General features: G+C 41.6%; 2 protein-coding genes across 3 annotated transcripts in view; one reads left to right on the top strand and one right to left on the bottom strand.

Moving 5' to 3' along the window:
- Positions 1-8118, top strand: part of oit3 (oncoprotein induced transcript 3) — a 20065-nt gene extending 11947 nt beyond the window's left edge. The window contains exons 8-9 of the mRNA XM_060925464.1: positions 597-696; positions 6826-8118. Of these exons, the coding sequence (XP_060781447.1) occupies positions 597-696; positions 6826-6984 (259 nt within the window). The 3' untranslated portion in view covers positions 6985-8118. The remainder of the gene's footprint in view (positions 1-596; positions 697-6825) is intronic.
- Positions 7319-12979, bottom strand: pla2g12b (phospholipase A2, group XIIB). Of its 2 annotated transcripts, none has more exons than XM_060925461.1 (4): positions 12608-12979; positions 11900-11988; positions 10982-11147; positions 7319-10657 (listed from the first exon to the last, which is right to left on the bottom strand). In XM_060925461.1, exons 1-4 carry the CDS (start codon positions 12963-12965, stop codon positions 10539-10541), a joined length of 732 nt encoding a protein of 243 aa, XP_060781444.1. In that variant the 5' UTR covers positions 12966-12979; the 3' UTR covers positions 7319-10538. The 2 variants fall into 2 exon arrangements, with proteins under 2 accessions (XP_060781444.1, XP_060781445.1); XM_060925462.1 differs by having other exon boundaries at positions 11912-11988.
- Positions 12980-13412: the final 433 nt, after the last annotated feature.

Genomic DNA, 13412 nt, shown 5'->3' with positions numbered 1-13412 from the left:
TCCAGTAAAATGACCCGTTATCTAACCTTGCTTTATATTACAGTTGCACTCACAAGGCAGGCTGTCCTTTTTTTTTTTTGCTGGCGGGAGAGCCGAGTCTGCAATGTTTGCCCATGCCGACTTGTTTTGGTTAAAAGTAGGTCAAACATGCCCCACGGTGGTTACGTGATACTGTTGCTCTCCTTTTTCGACAATCTCCGGAATCGTAAAATGTGGGATGTGCTTTATCTCAGCAAAACATTCACACACAGGATACACGGTGTGTGCGCAGCAGCCAAACATCTCAAAACTCCAACAGCTCCAGAAATTTTGCCCAGAATTCAACTTTGCGGTCAGAACCTTTAAATAAATCAGGAGGTGGAACGAATGAACAGTGCAGGAGTATCAAAAGAAATGTAAAAGGAATATTGGTGGAAATACCAGTGATATTGATTGTAACCAAGAATTCATCATCATTGTCCAAATGGATTTTCGATATTTGATCAATAAAATCATTGGTAAATAAGATAAGAAGGTAAATGTTCAATGAGAGGTTTACATCTGCTTGGTCTGAAGACGAGAAGATGTAGACTATTAGTCTGTTTTCTTTCTTTCAGCTGTATTTCAGATGAGACAGTACGCCAGCTCTCAGCTAAAGATCAGCTCTCCAAACACTACCAGGTTCCGGTCTTCAAGTTCATCGGCAGTGACAACAGGGTAAGTGAAAGTGCGCGTACACACTGAGATTGAGAAGCTGTGTTCATATCTTACCCGAAGCCCTGCAGTCCTCCTTTGCTGACACAGTCAAGTAGTTCCCGAGTCTTCAAGGGTGGATGGACTTAACAGCAAAGGAGGACAGCAGCTACAAACTCCTGTTCCAATTTCCGGTCAAATGCTTGTCTGATGTCCGATGAACCTTTTTCCCCAAACTCATTTTCCATTCAAACAGAAATTTCAGAGTGTTTTTGTCAGGGCGGCGCTGTCGCCTCACAGCAAGAAGGTCCTGGGTTCGAGCCCCGGGGCCGGTGAGGGCCTTTCTGTGTGGAGTTTGCATGTTCTCCCCGTGTCCGCGTGGGTTTCCTCCGGGTGCTCCGGTTTCCCCCACAGTCCAAAGACATGCAGGTTAGGTTAACTGGTGACTCTAAATTGAGCGTAGGTGTGAATGTGAGTGTGAATGGTTGTCTGTGTCTATGTGTCAGCCCTGTGATGACCTGGCGACTTGTCCAGGGTGTACCCCGCCTTTCACCCGTAGTCAGCTGGGATAGGCTCCAGCTTGCCTGCGACCCTGTAGAAGGATAAAGCGGCTAGAGATAATGAGATGAGATGAGTGTTTTTGTCAGTGAAATCATAAATATGTACTTTGATGCATTAGCTGTAGATCACATAATGTAGACTCCAGATGACATAAGTTCAGAAGTCATACTCTGTTCAGTCTAGGGTGACCATTTCCATAACACCAAAAAGGAGGACATTATTTGGATGGGGGGTCTGGGGGCCCTCCCCCAGAAAATTTTGTATTTCTTGGATGCAATTTCCTGCATTCTAATCAATTTTAGGGTGAATAATGGCAAATCCCATCTGATTCATAGCCCTCAAATTTTTATGTAAACCACAGTGGCAAGATTGAGAATGGATTATTTTTATGCAAGTCACTCAAGTTTGGTGAAATCAACATCGCAATTTTGTAGGGTTAAAGATTGATTGTAGGGAAAAAAGAGTAAGGTCAAAGCATTCATAGTCTCATCTCATCTCTAGCCGCTTTATCCTTCTACAGGGTCGCAGGCAAGCTGGAGCCTATCCCAGCTGACTACGGGCGAAAGGCGGGGTACACCCTGGACAAGTCGCCAGGTCATCACAGGGCTGACACATAGACACACAACCATTCACACTCACATTCACACCTACGCTCAATTTAGAGTCACCAGTTAACCTAACCTGCATGTCTTTGGACTGTGGGGGAAACCGGAGCACCCGGAGGAAACCCACGCGGACACGGGGAGAACATGCAAACTCCGCACAGAAAGGCCCTCGCCGGCCACGGGGCTCGAACCCGGACCTTCTTGCTGTGAGGTGACAGCGCTAACCACTACACCACCGTGCCGCCCCAGCATTCATAGTATTTATTATAATTCATGTATTAGCTCTTAATTGGCTAGAACACCATATTTGTATTTATTAAAAACATTGTGGAGTAACAAACCACTGAAATTAATCTTAAGGTGCTGAGTACCAAAAAGCACAACATTTGTAGATTCTCAAAGAACAAATAGGCAACATAACCAGCAACATTATAAAACGTTTTAAAACAGTATATCATGCTTCAGTCTTGTGTCTTCAGAATTCATAGGTGTCTTTGTGTGTGTGTGTGTGTGTGTGTGTGTGTGTGTGTGTGTGTGTGTGTGTGTGTGTGAGAGAGAGAAGAGAGAACAGTCAGACTCTTTGAAGTAGCCTGTGCCTTTGACATGTTCATGGAGGAATTTTACTGTACAAAAAAACTGAAATATCAACCTCTAACATCTGCCATTGAGAACTGTGGCTACAAATGTGTCCTCGTTGTGCTTCTCTTTGGGAGTCTCTGCTGACAGAACTGTCCGAAATAAATACAGTCCTCTCTGTGTATCTGTTGTAGTAGATGTAGATATAGTAGATGTGCATTTGCACTGTCATCCATATCCTAACAAGTTAAGTTGTGAGCAGCTGGTCTACCGGACAGACTCGTGTTTCCAAGTCCCGGCCAGGGCCAGGGGGGCAGGGCACTAGGCACGCGCCAGGAAGATCATCAAAGGATAGAGCGCAACACGTTCTAGAACGCAACGTCTCGCGGTGCGGAGTTCGAATTGCATGCCAAAAACCATCGAGCCATAGACTCTTTATTGTAGATTACTAGTGTGCAGCACAGATCTGCAGTTTCCCTACAAAACGTTATTCTAGAACTCTGCTCTTCCAGTCTGGCAAGTCGATATTATATAATTCCGCTCATCATCTCTAAAAGGAGGACAAATGTGCGTCCGGCTTGATGCTGCGCCGGACGACGGACAAGACATTGAAAAGACGGACGGACCGGCCTAAAGCTGGACGTCTGGCCACCCTAGTTCAGTCAGATGTTCTATATTTTTGCAAACATAATCATGTTCAGTCCGAAGGCAAAATAAATTTATTTCAATATCTTTCTGCTATGATCTCCAACCATTACTAACTAACAATCGCAAGGGGTTTTACAACCCCAATTCCATAAATTTGGGACACTGTGTTGTAAAACGTACATAAAAAAACAGAATATGATGATTTGCAAATCAGGAAACCCTGTATTTCATTGAAAATAGTACAAAGACAACATATCAAATGTTGAAACTGAGAAATTGTATTTTTTTTTTAAAAACATGCTCAAGTCGAATTTGATGTCGGCAACACGTTTCGAAAAAGGTTGGGGAAGAAGAAACCTTTATTTATCACATGCACACTTCAAGTACAGTGAGATTCAGCCTCTGCATTTAACCCATCTGAAGCAGTGAACACACACGCACACACCCAGAGCAGTGGGCAGCCACACTACAGCGCCCGGGGAGCAGTCAGGGGTTCGGTACCTTGCTCAAGGGCACCTCAGCCCAAGGCCACCCCATGTTAACCTCACTGCATGTCTGAACTGTGGGGAAAACCGGAACACACGGAGGAAACCCACACTGACACGGGGAGAACATGCAAACTCCACACAGAAAGGCCCCTGTCGGCTGCTGGGCTCAGAACCTTCTTGCTGTGAGGCGACAGTGCTGACCGCTACACCACCGTGCTGCCCCCAACACAGGGGCATGTTTACCACTGTGTTGCATCACCTCTACTTTTAACAACACACTGTAAATGTTTGGGAACTGAGGAGACCAATTGCTTAAGTTTTGAAAGAGAAATGTTGTCCCATTCTTGCCTGATATACAATTTCAGTTGCTCAACAGTTCAGGGTTTCCTTTGTCATATTTTGTGCTTCATAATGCGCCAGATGTTTTAAATGGGAGACAGGTCTGGACTGCAGGCAGGCCAGTTTAGCACCCAGACTCTCTTACTACAGAGCCATGCAGTTTTAATAGGTGCAGAAAGCGGTTTGGCATTTTCTTGCCGAAAGAAGGAAGGCCTTCCCTGAAAAATATTTTGTCTGGATGGCAACATATTGCTCTGAAACATGTATATATCATTCAGCATTAATGATGCCTTCCCAGATCTATAAGCTACTCATGTCATGTGCACTAATGCACACTCATACCAGCACAGATGCTGGATTTTGAACTGTGCACTGATGATAAGCCGGATGGTCCCTCTCCTCTTTAGCCTGGAGGACGTGGTGTCCATGATTTCTAAAAAGAATTTCTACTTTTGATTCGTCAGACTTTGGGACAATTTTCCACTTTGCCTCAGTCCATTGTAAAAGAGCTCCGGCCCAGAGAAGACGGCGGTGTTTCTGGATATTGTTTATATCCGGTTTTAACTTGCATTTGTGGATGCAGTAATGAACTGTTTTCACAGACGATGGTTTTCTGAAGTGTTCCTGGGCCCATACAGTGATTTCCACTACAGACACGTGTCTGCTTTAATGCAGTGTCTCCTGAGGGCCTGAAGATCACAGGCATCCAATGTCAGTTTTCAGCCTTGTCTCTTGCATACAGAGATTTCTCCAGATTCTCTGAATCTTTTAATGATATTATGTACCATAGATGATGTGATCCTCAAATTATTTGCAGTTTTACATTGAGAAACATTATTCTTAAATTGTTGCACTGTTTGCCCATGCAGTATTTCACAAAGTGGTGAAAGATAGGGAGGGGTTCCCTCCCTATTTTTACTTCTGAGAGACTCCGCCTCTCTGGGATGCTCTTTTTATACCCAGTCATGTTACTGACCAGTTAACCAAATTAGGGGTTTTTTTTTGTTTTGTTTGTTTTTTTTAAAGCATTACACAACTTTTTCAGTCTTTTGTTGCCCCTGACCCAACTTTTCTGAGACGTGTTGCTGACATAAAATTCAAAATGAGCACGTACGGTATTTTTCAAAAAACAATAAAAATTTCTCAATGTCAACATTTGATATGTTGTCTTTGTACTATTTTCAATGCAATACAGGGTTTCCATGATTTACAAATCGGCATATTCTGTTTCTGTTTTACACAGTGTCCCCAATTCAGAGGTGGACAAAGTACCCAACTTCATTCTTTAAATCAAAGTACAGATCCTGCTGGTCAAATGTTACTCCTATAAGTTGTACAGTCAAATTTTTACTTAAGTTAAAGTACTGAAGTACTTGCTTTTAAAATACTTACAGCAAGTATTTAAAGTACATTTTCTGTCATCGCATCGTTGTATTATTGCCACAACGCTTATAGTACCGAATGCTGTTACCAAAGACAGAAATATGAATTCACAAAACAAATGCATGCCGTGCCATCATGGTGGTTTAACATTAAGCTAGCTAGTCAGTGAAACTCCACCTGTCATGCTAGCAAACTCTTTTCAAACTCGCAATCATATTGGGTCGCTAACGTTACTTAAAAAGAGAGATTTCTACATTCTGTTTATTTGGCGAGATTATGCTAAAACATATTTCTGAAAGCACTTCAGATAAGTTAACGTTATTCATGTTAGCGTAACTCTGTTTTTACATGCTAACTAACAGTGTCCAAGTTAACTAGCTATGTGTTAACGTTAGCCGTGGACAAGGCGACGGCAACTTGGCGGGCAAATCCATAGAAAGTCATCTGACTAACCAGACTGCATAGCTATTGCAACGTTATCACTCGCTCTAAAAGCACAGACAACTTCGTTGCAAGCTTTCTCTTGGAATAAAATGTTTACAGACCTTGATATGTTTCCGCAGCTTGGATGGTGAGTTTTTGTAGGTCGTGACGTGGTTTGTTTTAGGCATTTAAAACAAAACAAATCTTTAATCCTTTCAGAAAACTGAAACATAGGTTCTAGCTATAGCATTGTGTGCATGCATTCCCCAGAAGAACCGCCTCCTTCCATTCTGCCATCAACTGATCGTGTTAAATAACGTTGCTGAGAAATCACTGAACTTGATTTTATCCAGTCTATGGACGTGACGTGACCCTAATGATGACTGATCGGCCGTCTCAGTGTCACCTGCGAAAAAACCATCCACTTTCAAAGCTGCTTCATAGTAACGAGGACCTTGATAGAAATGTAGTGGAGTGAAAAGTACGATATTTGCCTTTCAAACGTAGTGAAGTTAAAGTCATAAGTTTCCAAAATAAATAATACTCAAGTAAAGTACAGATACTCAAAAAGTGTACTTAAGTACAGTACTCAAGTAAATGTATTTCGTTACTGTCCACCTCTGCCCAAATTTATGGAATTGGGGTTGTAACTAAGAGACCACCATTAAGTCTCTGTTCATGTGGGTTTTGCCAGACGACTTAAGGGTGCGTCCAAGCATCATTTCGAAGTCCAAAATGAGAAATGGAACACCCTGCGGCCTTACAAACCTTGCTGGCACACACAAATGGGAATCAAGAGTACCATTAGGGACAGAAAGCAAGAGAAATGAAGGTGAAATAAATCTTTACTGTTTGTGTAGGTGGGTAGGTTTTTATAACACAATTTTTTATATTGTATGGTCCTCACAAAAAAAAAAAAAAAAAGGCTTTTTTTTTTGAGAACCTAAATATTTCCTTTGGGGTACTGAGATAATTAGGTACTACAGAATTCAATAAACCTATCTACAGCAATCCCAAAGTCATTCATGCAGCAAATACCTGCATGCAGTATATAGCAAAACTAATGTGTGTATGTGATTTGATGCTGTACACCACATTGACGGTGACTCAGTGCCTTTTTGTGTGTATAGGAGGTGTACCTGCATTGCCGTGTGTTAGTGTGCGGTGAGGGAGAGTCACGCTGCACACAGGGCTGTCGCAGACGTCTCAGGAGAGACCTCTGGACTGAACAGCACCAGGAAAAACGCACACTAACTGGAGGACCCGTTCTCATTCTGCCAGATCCGTAACACATGCGTGCATGCGCGCGCACACATCTGCCGTCCACCACAATAGTGGTCACTCAAATATAATCATACCATGCTTATTACACAGACCCCATTAACCCCGTATTTTCATCTATCAGCTGGAAACTAAATGTTTTCTGCCATTCTGATACTCGGCGCATCACTGCCCGCGCGCACACACATCTCGGCCTCAGTTTATCCACATCGCTCATAAATGCACTGACATCTCACTTGTATATCTGAGTCAGTGATGCGCTCTCTCTTGCGTCATCATACATTCATCTTGCCGCCGAGTTAATACAAGCATGAAACATGAGCACATCCACTTTTTTAGCTCTTCCAGAATATTTATCACTTTTAATACAGAATGTACATTTATGTCGATTACAAGTGATCATGTCAGCAAAGTTCACATACAGTTTTACTACGCAAGTACTTTGGCATCAGATTTTTTATATGAATATGCATAATATATATATTATAATAGTTAGTCAGGTATTTGTTCATGGATTAATATTATTTTGCTTAAAATAAACACATTTTGTAATTTGTTGCAGCCTCCCCAAGTGTGTGAGTACAGTGTTATAAAGTACAGCGCTACTGTGTTAAAACTCTATGCTAATGAGTTCTATGCCCATGTCACAGCTGACTGGGCCAAAATATCAGCGAATGTTTTGACGTACCATATGCTGTATTTCTAGTAGGGATACAATGCAATGCTACTTTCTATATCTGTATCTGTTTAGTGCTCCAAATATCCCTGTTAATATTCAGATTTAAAGCCAAAGTGGGTGTGGCCTAAACTTAAAAAAAAAAAAAAGATATGCCCGTGTGTAACCATATTAAATCATTATGGAAAATTCCAAAGCTTAAAATATAAACACTGTTTAACATGGTGTGTGAATACTGGCTCTGACAGTTCCTCAACCTCAGCTACATCATTCCAGTCTCAGCTGGAGATGTGCGTGGGACTGTTTAATCCTGCTTGTGCCAGTATGATTTTGTTTGTTTTTGTACGTGCCTGTGATATGGTCAAATTTCCCATAATATGTATAAACTAACCCTAGTCTAATTTAAGCCACTGTGTTACAAATGATTAAGAAATAAACACTGTCTTTGTTTGTCCCTCAAGCTTCATATCTGACCACTTGCTTGAACGTGCATGAAAGTACACACCTCTCCTGCTCATGCAACTTTTTTTTTTTTTGGTTCCATGACATCCAGGTTCTGATACACACCTCTCAACCCAACCAGAACCCCTCTGAACCTTTCCTGCAATCCTCCTAAAAAATCTTTTAATTGTATTTGTTAAGAACACATCTCTTCAATCTGAATAACATCTTTGTATTTGGTCGCATATGTATATGTGCTATTTACCAGCTGGGAGGTCCGTATTGTGAAATACCGTGACCGAGGTCAGTATTCAAGGCCGAGGTCACGGTATTTCACCATACGGACCGACCTTAAGCTGGTGAATAATTATATATATTTTTTTCTTTACCAAATTCTAACAGAAAACGAGAGCGCCCGAAAGGGAAAACCGAGCCAAGGCGAGCCGCCATTTTGAATCCTCATTCACGGCTGTAATGCAAATGGCTTCCTCCTCGGTATACAAGTGCACTTCCACGGCAGGAAAAAAAAAAACTACATTTTGCTGCCTATGTAGTCCCATATTTATACAAAATTGAGTCATTCAGGATTCAGTCATGTTTTTGCTCGGTGTTAGCAACAGTTACAGGTTTTAGCTTTCTCCTGAAATGTTTTCTTTTATTTCTTCTTCCTCAGGGTAGTAAAACTTGCTTTTGCTGTGAACACTGTCGTTATCGCTATCCATGCTGCAAAATTAATGCTATTCTCCTGAGAAATGCTGGCAAAAATTTACAAGATATTTGATAAAAATCTTATAAATAAATCTTATTTAAAAAAAAAAAAAAAGATAAATGTTGACAAAAATTACTACTATGTTTGTTGTTGTGAACGAGCGAGTCGCCAGAGGTCCGTAACTGGGGTCCATATCGTAGGATACGGACCCAGTCGCCAGCCAATCAGAGCGCAGGATTTGATGGAAATCGGACTGCAAAAAAAAAAAAAAAATTATTCTATCCACATTCACTGGATATGAGTAGTTGCGCGCTCTGATTGGCTACTCTACTACAAGGATATTAGCTCACATATCGTGAGTAGAGAAAACAAAATGGCAGAGCGTGTTGCTGAACCAACAGAGGACGAAATAAAAGCTCTGCTTGAAAACAAAACCTCACAAATTGATCAAGTATTTAAAAGAAACAGAAATGGCTAAAAGAATATAGTTTTTGGTGTGTCATCCCCCTCGATATCTCCTGTTTCACACTCCAGCCTAGTCAGTGGCGGTAATGCACCTTTAAGTTGGTTTGCCAACCGTCAAAAAACCCTAAAGAAGGAGAAACACCCCCCCCAATAAAAAAGCAATAAAATATGGGATAAAATTACTTGATGGTAAGAACATATCTTTTTTTTTTTTTTTTTCAAGAATTATTATTATTATTATAGCATTTTTCACAAATTGCTCCTGTCATTTCGCCGGTTTGTTTACATTCTAAGCTGAAATGATTTTGTCAGACGTTTTGTATTAAGTTTTTATTTATCGAATTTGCTAAAAATAATAATGCTCTGTTTTGTCAAAATCCAGTGAATGCGGATAGAATAAAACAGTTATTCCACTCAATCTCATCGTACATGGCTTATCGCCGACTCGGTGCTACGCGCCTCATCGGCTATCGGCTCATGTACGACTCGATTTTGTGGAATAACTGTTAAATACATCCATAGCTATATTTGTAGACACAAATTTACCCTTGTTCTAACCTTGCCAGAACGAGTCCTTACTTGTCATGTATGGAGAAAAAGACTCAGTATGTGAAGAGCCACACATGTCTGATATTTATTCAGAACAACATAGTTTAAAATAACTTAGGAATGTTTCGAAGATGCATCAGAAGTCATGTTAAAGATATTCTTGTGTCTTAGGTTGTTTTTAGCCTGTGTGAAATTAACAGTATAGATACCAGTATTTGGACTGGCTAAATGGTTGAAAGTTTAATTTGAATGGCAGCGCAACACTTTTTTTTAAAATAAATTATGAATATATAGCATTTCGTCTGGGGTGCACATGAACACTGGGGAGGGGGGTTCTTCCAAACAGTCATAATGTGCTGTTTGACTTAAATTTAGAATTATTTTTCCACTCTTCGAAACCTCCGTCTAATTGGCCTTCTCATTCAGAGCAACTTAACCAGACCCGTCTTAAAACATTAGCCCTATAAGAGTACAAAAGAGTCTCGTCTCCCAAGAGTTTACCATTGAGGTAAAGCCGTAAACCCAAACCTATAGTGGCGTGTGTATGTATATTAATGAAAAGGGATGATGAGAACTCTGGGATTCAAGCATTTCATTGTTGTTTGCTCCACATGAGTCTTTTGAACCAGTCACTCTTTGGAGTCCGCTGAGCTCTGTATGGTTGAGTTTGAAGGCACTTGGTAATGGTGAGTCATTGTGCTTGGCAGGAGGAGTGGTAGTTCCTACAGCTCGTCTTTCTCCTCTCCCTCACAGATGCATGCTGCCCTCTGGCTGTTCATGAACGGCCTACAGCCCAGAGTCCATACAGTGTTGTACATGGTGTCCGCAAACGTCTCGCAAGCTGAGAGACAGAGAAAGAATAGAGTGGCAATTTATCCTGTCATTTTTTCCCCACAATGTGGACTTGAATAATAAATGATAAGTTGCACTATAAGATAAGAGAAAGAAAGCGCAAGTATATGAAGATAAGCCAGAAAGGAGATGATGTCAGTGTGTACAAAGTGCAGTAGAATGGCATAACACAAAACAACAGTTACTTATCTTCAGCAGTGTCAATATCACACACGCTACAGTTCCCTCCTGTGAGACTCCTATCTTGTAAACTTCACGTAAGCACAAATGTGAATGTATGAGTCATGGGTGTGCATGTTGAAGCACTTCTTACCTTCAACCTTTGACATGAAGCCCAAGCTCTTCTTCAGATCACCGCAGATGCTGTGGAGGCACCAGCGGAACTTGGTGTCGCAGCGGTACTTGTTGGAACCGCACGTGTCATAGCACATGTCCAGCTGGTTACAACACTTGGTCATGGCTGGGATGCCCATGTCGAACTGTGGTACAACATTGTATACAATGAGTGCAAGCTAGGAATTTTAAAGCTACTATTTATTTTCATCAAATTGATTATATGGTCTTAGAAAAAGAAGTTCCTTTGGATGTGGATGTTTGGGTGTCCTAGCTTCCTAAAGAGGTTCTACATTTTTGAACCAAAGAACCTTTAAATGGACTGGATGAAACCGAGGTCCCCACCCCTCCCAAAGAGTGAAAAGTTTACTCTTCATAACTTTCATAAATAAAGCTTATCAGACTGTTTTGTATCACTGGGATGGTCCCATCAAGGGTACATGATTTCTAGGTTGGTTTCTTTTACCTAGGAAAGTGAATGTGGTGTACATTTTAATTTGCTTTGAGTAGTGGTCTGTAAGATCTGATAAAATATTTTTCAGGTTTCCAGGTAAAATATACACACTAAAGGTACAGAACATGTCCCCCTTGATGGTACCACCCCAACAAGGAAGAGGTACCTTTATTTCTGAGAAGGTTGATGAGTTTATCTAACCATCTCCTCCAGCATTTTAGCTGTTCACTCTTGACCCTTAAGCATACTTCAGTTATACCTCTAGAGGAACCCTTAACGATTCTATATAGAACCCTATAACAGAGTGTTTCCCAGTGAACCCGAAAAGAACCCTTACCCATATGGTTGGTATACAGAAACTGCTGTATATATTCTGAGTTCTGTAGTGAAAATGGAAGCACATGCTCGTGTTAGTCTGTTAGTGTTTCTTCACAAGACACATACACTATCCGGTACCTGGAAACCAAGCAAAGAGGATGTGCAGCCATTGGGTTCAGGCATCTGATGGCCTGGACGAGCTTGTGGAGCTTTACCTGTCAGTCAACATACAGGAGAAAACACTGATACAAGCCACACCTTTGCATTTACATGGGCTGGTCCAAGATATATTCAGATTTATCATGCATGTGGAGGAAAACAATGGTTTTACTCGCTCTACAACAGAGGGTTTCTGTTTCAGAGAGAATTCCAGGTAGCTTTTAAGAAGCTGTGAGGACCTTTTCCGAAGACTGTGTTATTTATTACAAGCATTACTGATATACTGGGTATCTCCCTGTTAAAGTGTGTGTTCCCAGGGAAGGACATTCATTCATTAATTAATAAATAAAGTCTTTGGGCAATGAGCTTGAGCTTTGTCTGCATAAAGCTGTTATATAACAGTGCTTGCGCTCATTCTGATAAAGATACTGTAATACTCTGAAGCAACAGTTTTGTAAGACCTAGCAAACATTTAACACTGGTTAGATGAATGAACCAACATATGAGCTTTGATCAATTCAAAAAAAGAAAAGTAGAAACAAGCTTTGCCCACTCGCTTCCCTTCAGAATGACTTTTGGGGAGCCAAGAGTGATGTGATTGATACAAAGTAAAACCACGTCACTGGAATCATATCACAGCTCTGTCAACATCCGCATTTAGCTCGGCTTGCTTACCGTATCTGCAGCGGTACTGGCACACGCCATCGCGGCCTCCCATCAGCTCCAGCAACGAGTCAAAGTATCCATTGACGGCTTGAAAGCTGCCTCTGATGGAGTTCAAGCCCCAGGTAGAGTCCTCCTCGGCGTCCTGGGTAGTGCTGGTGGCAGCTCCAGCCTGGTTTCCCTCTGCAGGAGCGTCAGCTTGGGCTGCTTCAGTGCCAGCAGCCTCTACAACCATCTTCACGTTCGAGTCTTCAGCTGCTGCAGCTTCAGGAGCTGATGGAAGCTCCTCGGCAGAAGCAGGAGGGATGAGTGTGGCAGCCAGGCCTGTGGAGAGGCAGAGCAGGAGAACAAGGGCAGAGCGAGAGAACATGGTGAAGCCTTGTGTGGGACAAATGTCTGTGGAGTGAAACAGCCGGTCACTGATAGTGCCTCATGGACAGGACTTTGATCCCCGATTAGATTATGCAGACAGCGAGGCACTGGCTGGTGCTAAGGTCAAAGGGCACAGTGGTATCATCTGCTAAGAGTAGGAGAGAGAGCACATTTAGAGCGACATGCCCTCGTTAATCTTCTGTGTAGTTTTTATATCTTGTTCTCTTAAAATACAGAAGAAGCCACTTTATTCGATCTTTAGCTGAAGAGCCTAATCCTCTCTTTCACTTTGGATAAAGTACAGTCATGGACTTCAAACTCAACACCTTTGGGGGTGAAAAATGTTTATTTTTTTTAAACAAAGGTGAACAATACCTCATACCAAAACAATTTACACTGAACGTGTTAAAACTATATTACAGAATGCAACAAGCAGTCATTGGGT

This window comes from Neoarius graeffei, chromosome 7, assembly GCF_027579695.1.
Source record: "Neoarius graeffei isolate fNeoGra1 chromosome 7, fNeoGra1.pri, whole genome shotgun sequence".
Classification (NCBI taxonomy): Eukaryota; Metazoa; Chordata; class Actinopteri; order Siluriformes; family Ariidae; genus Neoarius; species Neoarius graeffei.
This window is presented reverse-complemented; position numbering and strand designations above follow the sequence as displayed.